Source organism: Rhopalosiphum maidis, chromosome 1, assembly GCF_003676215.2.
Source record: "Rhopalosiphum maidis isolate BTI-1 chromosome 1, ASM367621v3, whole genome shotgun sequence".
Lineage (NCBI taxonomy): Eukaryota > Metazoa > Arthropoda > Insecta > Hemiptera > Aphididae > Rhopalosiphum > Rhopalosiphum maidis.
The window spans coordinates 77,036,040-77,048,149 of NC_040877.1; the positions used below are offsets into that span (position 1 = coordinate 77,036,040).

At 28.0% G+C, this 12,110-nt stretch overlaps 2 protein-coding genes across 4 annotated transcripts; both read left to right on the top strand.

Annotated features, from left to right (window-relative positions):
- Positions 1-571: 571 nt before the first annotated feature.
- On the top strand, positions 572-4,698 carry LOC113556631 (40S ribosomal protein SA). Of its 2 annotated transcripts, none has more exons than XM_026961699.1 (7): positions 572-711; positions 1,251-1,387; positions 1,447-1,652; positions 3,823-3,981; positions 4,070-4,198; positions 4,267-4,488; positions 4,558-4,698. In XM_026961699.1, the coding sequence occupies exons 2-7, from the start codon at positions 1,255-1,257 to the stop codon at positions 4,642-4,644; spliced, it is 936 nt and encodes a 311-aa protein (XP_026817500.1). In that variant the 5' UTR covers positions 572-711; positions 1,251-1,254; the 3' UTR covers positions 4,645-4,698. The 2 variants fall into 2 exon arrangements, with proteins under 2 accessions (XP_026817500.1, XP_026817501.1); XM_026961700.1 differs by lacking the exon at positions 572-711 and adding an exon at positions 1,101-1,119.
- Positions 4,699-6,275: 1,577 nt separating this feature from the next.
- Positions 6,276-10,845, top strand: LOC113558704 (maternal protein exuperantia). Of its 2 annotated transcripts, none has more exons than XM_026964216.2 (6): positions 6,276-6,460; positions 8,015-8,291; positions 9,213-9,364; positions 9,429-9,612; positions 9,730-10,038; positions 10,132-10,845. In XM_026964216.2, the coding sequence occupies exons 2-6, from the start codon at positions 8,019-8,021 to the stop codon at positions 10,453-10,455; spliced, it is 1,242 nt and encodes a 413-aa protein (XP_026820017.1). In that variant the 5' UTR covers positions 6,276-6,460; positions 8,015-8,018; the 3' UTR covers positions 10,456-10,845. The 2 variants fall into 2 exon arrangements, with proteins under 2 accessions (XP_026820017.1, XP_026820018.1); XM_026964217.1 differs by lacking the exon at positions 6,276-6,460 and adding an exon at positions 7,798-7,816.
- The last annotated feature ends 1,265 nt before the right edge of the window (positions 10,846-12,110 follow it).

The following is a 12,110-nucleotide window of genomic DNA, read 5'->3' on the forward strand; positions in this document are numbered from 1 at the left end:
TGTTTTTTTTTATGATAGAATGTTACAAAGTATAAAATTATTATTTTCTAGAAACGCAGATTTGTACATTAAATAGTTGTATATTTTATTCAGTACGGACAAGATTCTATTTACAAGATTGCACATTTAAACGTAAATAATATTAATTGGCTACTTTTATTTTTTGTATTATTATTTATTTTTCAGTATAGTTACATATTAACAGATGAAAATGTATACAGATTACGAATAACTAATAACGTATTGTCGTATTCAAAATATTCAAATACTTTAAGAGTATTAATTTTTTCCCCGCTAATTTAGTTTGAATAGTTTGATTATCGTGTATACAAATATCTAAGTATTAAATATGTATAATAAACCAAATATAGTATAAATAGGCAATAGCAGCAATACTGCAATTGCTCAATAAAATATAAATAATGCTAGAAAAAACAATTTATTTTGCTAATCTGTCTTTGATCCCATCAATTTTTTCTCGAAACTTGAAATGTCTAATTCAATTATTTTGTTGAAAAATAAGAATTCTTGGTTTGCACATGCGTCTATTGGCTGCACTGCGGCATTAGACGTGCAGTACGTGCATGCTCCGCCTATTCACGCGGCGCTCTCGTTCTGTAAAATGATTCTTTTTCGTTGACTCTTTTCAAGTCTTAATATTTCTTGTTAATTTTTTTAATAAAACTTGTTGAATTAGACGTCTAACTAACTGTAAGTATAATTTTATTAATATTTATTTATTGCAACTTTTCAAGACTATATTTATGAGAATTTGTGTTGATTAAAGATAATTTAATAACCACTGTCTCTTGGCTCTACGTCATGACAATTTCTTGGTCACATGTAAAGCGGCATATTCTATAAATTCAACTTGATCAGACTTTTAGTTGCTGCGAATTTTATTTGTTCTGACTAGGTTTTTTCGTCTCTATTGGTTATTTTTTTTTAGAGAATTCTTGCTTTTAAACTACATGAGTTATTAAAAATATGCTATTTTTATTTGAGGTTATGTTTGTACCCTGTGTTAGGTTTACACATTCATTAATTTTGTGAAGTTCGGTTGAATTCATTTTCTGGACGATAGCTTATAGATTTTATTATTTTCCATTAGATATTCAGGTGATAGTTTTTTTAAATACTTATCAATTGAGTTGGATAGATACATATATCAGTTGAATGTTTATGTATACTTTTTGGTTACTTACATACTAGTATAATAAAGTAAATTATTTTTATAATTTTTCTAACAGCAACATGTCGGGAGGACTTGATGTATTAGGCTTGAAAGAAGATGATGTCACCAAGATGTTGGCTGCCACCACCCACTTGGGTGCTGAAAATGTCAACTTTCAAATGGAGCAATATGCTTATAAGAGAAACAGCCGCGGTAAATTACATTTTAACAAGGTGTTTAGAGCCCTATGTTAATTAAGATTTTACTTTTAGGATTAAACATTTTCAACTTGAACAAGACATGGGAGAAATTATTGTTAGCAGCTAGGGCTATTGTTGCTGTTGAACATCCATCAGAAATTTTCGTAATTTCATCTAGGCCTTATGGACAACGTGCTGTATTAAAGTTTGCAGCTTACACTGGTGCCACACCAATTGCTGGTCGTTTCACTCCTGGAGCTTTTACTAATCAAATACAAGTAAATAGTATATTTTTATTTACACTTCCAAGGTTTATTTTTCAATTTTAATTGTTTGATATGATTTTTTTTTGTACGCTCCAGTCAATCTGAATTACTATGACTGACTAATAAGTACATATGATCAAACTAATTTCTTTAAGTTTCATATTGACATGTCCGTGTATTTTATACATAATATCCACCAAAGTGGATATATTCACATTTTGAATAATTTTATACACATTGCATGTATACCACCTGACTATATTAGATAACATTTAACAGTATACTATTTTTCATTAGTTTAAATAATATGTTATGTGTTGTTTTATGTATTGTTAATATACACATAGATTATTTCTAAAAATGATCTGTAGCATAAGATATGTTAAGTAGTTTCTTTAATTGTTATAGAAATTTAAACAGTGCCTATCAAGATACCCACAAACAATGTCTGGAAATAAGTGCATTATAATAAAATGTAATTTACTTTTCTATTTTCATTTTTAGTCATCTAAGGCTTAGTATGTATTACAGTATGTATATTACTTAATATACTATTGTTTTAAATGATGACTTAATATACCCCAGTCAATCTGAATTATAATGATTGATCAATCTGTAGTTTCTGATCTAAATTCTTTGGATGTATGTATTTATTATTTAAGTCTATATGATACTAAACTTAATAATAGAAAAATAAAGTTATTTTGGCATAATTGCTTTAAATGTTTTCTTTGTTTTAACTAATAAATTCATTAAATTTGAATGAAATTTTTCATTTGATTTAAATATTATTGGTTATTTATACTTAAAATACTTAAATGATGACTATACACCCCAGTCAATCTGAATATTAATGATTGATATATTTTCATAGTTCTGATTTATTTTTATTTTCCCTATTACTTGCTCTTACATTTTTATCAAGAGGTTGTAGAACCCCCCCCCCCATATATGTTGTTTTCTTCTTACACATGTGCAACATAACACATTTTTGTTCACAAGTTTCACTATTGTGTTGTTAGTAAATAGATTATAACTTACTTAAAAATAATAATATCAATAAAAAGTTACTGGGGCCCTAGATAATAATCTTAACTTTGAATTTTATAATAGGTAAGTTCACTTTAATATCAAAAATAACAGCACAATATTGAAACTTTAAAACAAAAATTTGGTATGTCGCACGTGTGTAAGAAGGAGACAATACATACAAGCACTACGTCCATCCTCTTAATGTATTAAGTGTAATGTTCATAAAATAGAAAATGATCTTGAAAATTAAGTTTTTTGATTTAATAATTTATAATGGGCTCTCAATCCCTTCATCGTCCACAGTAAAATACCTTGGTCTACACTTGATTAACACTTAACTTGGGTTTAATATTTATATAAAAAAATAAGACTATCCTAAACAATCGACTATGTATGCATTAACATTTGATTGGTAGCAAAGTCTCCTATATGAGTATGTAACTCCTTGTGTACAAAACCTATTTGGACAAACTGACTTCAGTCATAAAAAAATGTAAAAATGTGCAATCTAAACAAGATACTCGTTTTTTTTTTTAAATATGATCTTATGAAAATTAGTAATGTTCCTGCAAATTTATCAAATCATATTATTCTTATACATAGATTGTAAATTTAAAACAATGCAATGCAAAGCTAAATGTTCTTATTAAATATGTTATAGCTAAATTTACACCTTCAAATCCTCTCATCAAGAACTTATCACCTCACAATTCCATGTAGCCCTCCCCTCCTAGTGACTTAATCGTAAATAGTGTAGAGATTTATTATGTTGAAAAAAAAAATTAAAACGGCCTAAATCAAATTGAAAGTGTCATCAGTGGGTAACTCATATTCTATTGTTTTTCTTTAGGCATGTATACTTATTGGATCCAGATATAGATAGTATATTTTTTATACAAGTATTTAAATATGTATTTAAAAAAAATAATAGTTGATATAAAATGTTCTTATTATGATTTTATTTCTATATTGAAGAAAATTAATTTATATTTTTGTTACTTAAATGATGACTATACACCCCAGTCAATCTGAAAATTAATGATTGATAAATTTTTGTGTACTGATAATATTTAAATAATTTAAAATTGTTATATTTGTATAGATGCACTATATTTGTGTAAATATATGTATTATTTTATATTTATTTTAGGCTGCTTTCCGTGAACCTAGACTACTTGTTGTAACCGATCCAGTCACTGATCATCAGCCAATCACTGAAGCTTCTTATGTTAACATACCAGTTATTGCTTTATGTAATGCAGATACTCCGTTACGATATGTTGACATTGCCATTCCGTGTAATAATAAGGTAATTTATACTTATTCAATTGTTTTAGAAATAATATAATTAAATTAATTTTATCCTATTATAAGTTCTTATTTACTGTTTATTATAGTCTCCTCATTCTATTGGACTTATGTGGTGGTTCTTGGCCCGTGAAGTTCTTCGTCTTAGGGGAACTATTCCTCGTGACGGTAAATGGGATGTTGTTGTTGACTTGTTCTTTTACAGAGATCCTGAAGATGTAAGTGTCTTTGTTTTTGTTATTCTACTTGTAAATAATAAAAGCATATTAATTATTTTATTTTTTAGGTTGAAAAAGAAGAAGCTGCTGCCAAAGAAGCATTGCCTGCAGCTTCAACTGTTAAGACAGTTGTTGGTGTAGAAGAAGCTTATTCATTATCTAATACAGCTGCTGATTGGAATGAGGGTGCTTTAGCAGCTACTGCTCCACAAAATTGGGCTGAAGATGGAACTCCTGTGCCACCATTAGCAGTGGCTCCAGTTACTGCTGCTCCTGCTCTTGACTGGGCGGTTTGTATTTTTTTAAATATGTTTAAAGCCATTTTTATGTATTATGCTACAATTTGTTTTAATTTTTAGGCTGAAGAATGGAATGCTGCGCCAGCTACTGGTGCCGCCAATACCAATTGGGGAGGTGGTTCTGCACCTAACTGGTCTAACGTCTAACAACATGTAAAACACTTTTCTTAAAGAATAAAAACTTCTTTTTGAATTTTGAATTATTTATCATTCTTATTTTATCATCACTTGCCTCTATTTCCCTTTTTCTTTTATTTTTAAACAAGTTAAACATGATATATTTTTATGGAGTAAGTATTGTAATTTATAAAAATAAATCATCCTTCAAATAATATTTAAATCGTCAATCAATAAATATATATTAGTTAGTTTTCTTTTTTACTTTTAATTGGGTTTATTTAATTTTTAAATATTATTAATAAAATAATGAATTGTTGACTGAAGTAAATTAATGTATCACATTGCTCTGAATTTCAAAAAATAGAATATTTTATTATTAAGTTCAGGTTTTTTATTAGGTATTTCAGAATATTTCTACCATTAAGAAGTTGAGTTTTTATTATTTTTAGTAACATTTACAGTATATTTTAATATTTATTTGTATTTGATAAGTCTATTTCTTGTGTTTTGCATTTAGAAAGCAAATAGATAAATGTATTATGTGTATTTGTCATTTGGTAGCTAACAAATGTATATTTTATTAAATTTTTATTTTTGGTGCTATCAATTTTGATAACTTAAATCAGCTCAAATTCTGTGATAAATTCATAACATGCGAAAACTATGGTTCTGTAGAAATTATTACGTTAAATCTTCATAAAGTTCTATTAATCTATTATTATGTCTTTGGGGCTACTACTACATCATGCCTACGTAACTGATTCGAATCGTGAACTGATGTCGCAGTGCAGTGGGGAACTTTTGGATTGGTAACACCGAGGTGTAGCGACGCCGTTGCTATTGGTTCCCCACCTGAGACGCGGGAAACGACGACGTGGCCCCGGCTAAACGCATATGGTATTGTGACCATGTGTATTTTGATAAACATAAATGATAACTGTCAATTGATAAGTCACGACTCCCGACAAAAATTTCAGAATAAATACGGGGCAGGCCGCCGTCTATTAATTGACGGCTAGGTAATAGGTATTATATAGGTATCAATAATGATTGCTCGACATACATAGTTTGGTTTTCGATAATTACTAATTACTTTATGATCTATATTTTAGAGGTCTTCAAAAATTATAATAGGTCAGATTAGAATTTAAATAAACGTAAGTTGTTTAATTTAAAATTACGTCGTAGTTATTAAAAATTAAAAACGTCACACAGTATATGTTTTTTTTTTTGTAACTGACAGGACACGTAGTAGTAATACGATCACGAGATTTTCTGAGAGCTTGCGTTGGAACAAGATAGTGCAGTTCACAGCTGCTCATCGTACAATCGTTTAACACCGTGACTCGAGATTTGCCAGATTTGGGATGGAATTTAATAGAGTAACTCGAATCTAATAGTTAATAAATAATATATAATAGCTATTAACTATTTCTATAATATTGTTCCGTTTGAATCTTAAAATTCGAAGCCACCACCCCCTCTACGATCAAACAATCTCGGATAAAACTGAAAACTTCCGACTCCCGCAATTGTCCCCACCACACACTCGCGGTCGCGCTTTAACGTCGTTATTTCACAACTACCTATTACGTTATTATTATTATTATTATTATTATTATTTTGATACTTTGCTGGATGAGCGCATGCGCATACGTCTCGCCGACCGTCAGTGAGTTACCGGATCCGATTCAGAGGCCAATTCAATCTGCACACACGTTTTTTTGTTCACCGTCTACTGAGAGCTGCTGCAGTTTCGCACGTGTAATATTGTATCGTATACATCTGCATTTTTCAACTCTGCCATACATCGTAGTATTGCACATCGTATTAGATAAATCAGGTATGTATCAGGACAATGTATTTTAATATTATTTTAAGGACTAACATAACAATATTAATGATTAATATTTTAATATTTTAATTAAATAATTATTTTTATTTATCACAGTAAGTACTAAGTACCATATTATAATGATATAGCCTATACAATTAGTTGGACGAGCACTTCTACGATTATTGTCTAAGCTTTTTTTTTGGTTTTGCGTCTTTCGAAAGGGTTAGGCCGTGACCGCACGACATGTGCGACACGCGCGCTCGTACCGCCGACCACGCAAGGACGCGCATTAAACGAAATTCAGATTGCAAAAAAAGTAAATTCGGAATTTTTTATCAAATATGCGTTTAGTATTTTTTCGTGTTTTTTTTTTTGCACCCGAGTCCCTTTCTCGCAGGCGTCGGTCAAACTTTTTTGACTAGCGATTACGTCATATTCCTTTCGGAAACAACCATCGCCAAAAGCATTTTCGGATTTTCCTACATTAATCATTGTGCAATAATAATATTTAGTTTGTAACGATGTCCCGTTTCTCGTCGTCCTCGGAACTTTCATTACTGCTACTCGGCGGAAACTCGTTATTGCGTCGCCGACTAACGGAATCGCGCATATCGTATTTTTGTCCGCCGTTCTCGTTTTATTCGGGGTTATTACACCATTTCAGTTCTTTTTTTACTCATTCGAATATTTCGCTATGCTTTGCGATAAATGATAATCACAATAATATAGGTATTATTGTATAAAATACGATATTCATAACGTTATCTTGATAGGCCGCTATTAACCTCTGCTATCGCGATAAAACCGTTGTCCGGGTCCGTAGACACTATTTTACGCTCTTATAAATTGTCGTTAAGAATAAACTTTGTAATTTAAATGTTATAGTCAATAGTATCGGTGTCGATATGAAAACGATTAATCTATTAATACTTTTTCATATCGTAAGTCTTTGAGGTTTTTCTCAACGTTGTTGCTGATTCACATTTTTGTGGTTTTATTATATTTTTAGACAATTTGATAGGCATATTGTGTTAGAACAGTGGATAGATTTTTAATTTAAGATATATTAAAAAGCTGTAATGTTGTAATGCTGAATTTCCTTTTAAATATTTTTCAAAAATTTGTCTCCTAAATTTCTTAGAAGTTATTGTATTAGTAGTTATTAACAATTTATTACTACATTAAAATTCTGTATACTTACCTAGCACAAATAATCAATTAAATAGGTAAACAACATATATCATTATTTCAAAACTATTTAAAAATTGTGTTATATAAATGGGTTTTATTTTTTTCATAATCAAAATAAATATAACATTTTAATAATCTTTATTCTCAACAATACAAAAACTTGAATGGCAGGTAATATTATATTAGTATTGCACATAATTTAAAAATAAATTATTAAAAATTTGTTAATTTTGGTAATTTAAATTGATTGGTTGCAATAAGTTATAAGTTGCAATTACTCATTAGCATTTCAAAAATTTCCTATGTTCTGAAAGTTTTTATTTTTAGGATTAATTATGAGTTTTAATGCTTATCATATTAAATTTATAGCAAAATGGTTCAAAATACCGAAATTGTTGATGTCAGTAACAACACTGTGACGTTGGACAATTTGTCTGACTATATGGTTGTTGGCTGGGATATAGATACGACTGGACGCCGTTTATTGGACGAAATCTGCCATATTGCTGGTTACACACCAAACTCGACATTTAATCAATATATAATGCCACATAATGACATTGATCAAGTTGCCAGAAGACGTCATCTTTTGTGCACTATAACAATGGGACGTTTCCGTGCATTAAAAGATATCAAAAATAATAAAGTAAGATTTTTATTTAATAAATTATAAGTATTTATACATTTGTTTTTGTGTATTTTATAGTTAAATGATTATAAAAGTATCATATAATTTTTTCAACATTAAAATTATTTTACATTATACAGTGGAAACTTCTATTTAACAAAGTTGCTTAAGGCACAAAAAAAATTGTAATATAGAGGAATTCGTAAAATAGAATTACATAGGTATTTCGTATTTTATATTGTATTAAAAAAAAATAAAAATTATTAAAAAATAAATATCAAATACATATCATAATATAAATCTTATTATCTTATTACATATTTATCTATGTAATTTATTATTGAGAGATAATTAGTAAGTTTTGTTTTTTTATTATTTTTATAAATTGTACTTTTTTTGTAAAATGTTTCGATTTTGTTTACAAAAACGGGTTTGTTATCAAATAGTTAAATCGTTATATAGAAACACATGATTCTTTATTTATACAGAGATAAATTTATGCATAATTAACAATGAAGGTCATGGGTTTCTAAAATAATTTGTTAAACAGAAAATTTCATTAAATAAAAGTTCTACATATTTCCTGATTTTAAGTTTTAAAGTATAATTATAAAAATTAAATTTTATGCAAAAAAAAAAAACAAATATTTATATTTATTTAATTATTATTTATTTTTAGGTAGGTTTTACAGAAATTTGTCCAATAATATAATTTCTTAAACACAATAAGATATTATTTTTGCATTATATTAAGAATAATTTTACCAAATTAATAATTATGCTCTAAAAGATTCCTGTCATATTTATGAAAATAGAAATTACTACTTCACTTAAATGTATTTGAGATATCAATAATATAATATTTCTTTATTAATAATACTTCTTTCCATCTATTTTTAATGTTTAATGATATTAATTTAATGGGTTTTTTTTTCTTAGACATTAAAATCAAAAAGTGAAATATCTGCTTTAGCCGAATTTATAGAATGGTTAGAACAAATGTTGAAAGACAATGGTAAAAAAATGGCCATTTTAGTTTGTCATGAAGTTACCAAATTCAACACTTGTCTTCTAATTAAGTCTCTTCTTGCGTAAGAAAACAAAATATATTTTATTTATGATTATTTTAGTAATGTATTTATTTTGTTATTACAGCTATAACTTATTAGATAAATTCTCTGGAGTAGTTAAAGGATTTGCTAACTGCCATTCATTTGCTCAAACTCATTGTCAAGATACTATGGTTATGTTTTCATTAAGAGTTCTATCAAAGGTTCTTTTAGATAAAGATCACATTGATACTTCCAAGGCTACCGATCGCGCTAAATTAGCTTATGATGTGAGTTGAGTTTATAATTATTTGTTATGAAGAATTTATATTATATTATCTCTTTAGTCACATGTATTTTGATATTTTATATTATTATTAACTTATTTGTTATTAAAATTATTTTAGATTGTTCAGCATTTATGTGTAACTTTGGAAAGTGGTAATGATGATGGGAAAGAAGTAGTAACTGGAAGTGAAGTTTCTGAAGAAACTAAGACCAAGGCATTATCTACATTCCTTACAAGCATAGATTCTGAAGTACAGACATTACATAGCACTCAAGAGTTGTTGGCAAGACAGAAGTCACTAAATACAGTTTATCATAAGTCTTTGTCATACCAAACAACTGCCTTAGATCGCAAGAAAGCTATAAGTTATCGTAATTCCATTGCCAAAGCTAACATTGATTATATGACACTTCAATCTTTATGGACCGTTAGTTACATCACTAATTTTGTTTTCTCCTGAACTATATTAATTTATTATTATATGATTAAATATGTAGTTTATTAATTGACTTATTTCTAGGAGAATAAAGATGGTTTCAAAGATGCTATTAAAGAAAAATTGCCTGAACTTTCTGATGATGATAAAGAAAATATTGTTACTACTATAATTATGCATTTTGAAAACCCTGAACCTGTTTCTCCACCACCTAAAGGAGGTCGAAAGTATGGCGGTAGATTCAGGAGACGTAGCAGCAGTAATAAGGATAACAGAAAGAGCTTATCTGAAAACGATGCAGGCTCTATTTCACCAAAATCAACAGACCACGCTAATGGTTACAACCTAGAAGCAGAAAAGCCTCAGAATGAAATTATCAAAAGTCATGAAAATGGTGAAAACAACTGATTAAAAACCAAAGTTTGATTACCATTTTAAGTATTAAGTATTAAGTATTATTTAAAAAAACGTTAAGTTTTTTTGTTGTTCTTCATAGACTACTTAAAAGTTTTATAATAATAATTTTTAAAATCAAAAAAAATATATTGATTGTATGAAACAAAAGCAAAGTTCTAACCACTTTTCGCGTTCAATTAACTATTTTCCTTATGGATGATATTTTATAATTTTATTTTAAAAAAATCAAGTCGATTTTAATATTTATTTTTCTTCATGTTCTATTTCTATTTTAATTTGTAAGAACGCGAGTAAGTTGAGGTCATTATAACACATGTAATAATTTTTACAAGATAAAACTATTCATCTATAAAACAATAAACAAAGAATATAACAACAACAGTTATTTTATTTTATTATTGATATTATTTATTAAAATTATTAAAATGTTATGTTTTTTTTAATTACTGTTGGCCTTTAAATGTGAATTAAATACTCTATTGTTTCAACAAAAGAATAATTTAAGCTTTTCGCCAGATTTTATTTATTGTTATCGAAGTGTTTATATTTCATTGAAAAATTTTTCATTATTATTTTCTATTATAAAAAACTACTGCTTGCTCAAATAATGTTAAGGTTTTATGAGGATGCTACACCCACACTTTGTTGTTTTCATTTTACAAATATGTGACAGCAAACTTACCTTTAACTGTTAATTTTTGTTTTATTATTTAAGTAAATTGTGGCATTGCCTGTGGTTTCTTTTAAATATTAAAACAATTAAATTTAATCTGCTTAACATATATTAACTATGTGTAAAACAGGATGTAGTTAATGTGGGTGTGGAATCCTTTTCATTTAAATGTTAACATATTGAGATTTTATAATTGAATGTATAATTTGATTATTAACATTCATAATACAATCTCTGTTCTATTTGAAGTATTTATGGAAAATTGAAACTAGTTTATGAATTGAACAATATATTGTTATTTAATTAATTGTACTATTTTATCTCATAGATGATGAATGTTATCCAAGAGCATAAATTATTAATTATAAATGATAAAATATGGTAACATCTGTTAATTTTAAGTCCAAGCGATCAAATGTATCTTTAAAATCATTGTGTAATACCATTGTAAAGTTGCATCGTGTCCCGTATTTCTATTTGTCTGCTTAATCATCCTCGAGGTTAATTTATTTTTGGCACCATTCTTAATTCATACAAATAAATCACTTCATGCTCAGACTTAGTCTATTATTATTATATTAAAATATCTGACACAAGAGTCGAATTAAGTAGTTTTATCCATTTCAAATCATCGTTTTTTTCACAGGTGATAATATCTTCACAGTAGTCTCATTAGAAAAACGGGCATCTGTAGACTCCAGAGAATATGAATATTCTTAGGCGTATTATTTATAATATTACATTATAGTACTATGCTTTCAATTAATTCATCTTTTATTATTATTTTTTGTCATTAGTACACTTTTATTGTAAAAATCTTAAAACTAGAAAGGGTTAACGGTTTATTGGGTATTAAATACCGCTTTACGGTATACGGAAATCCTGAAGTACCTACGTACAGTTCAATTTTGTGTTCACAACAGCTACGTTGTACATCATTTCATGTTCTCCTTGCATCGTGTTCTGCATGGCC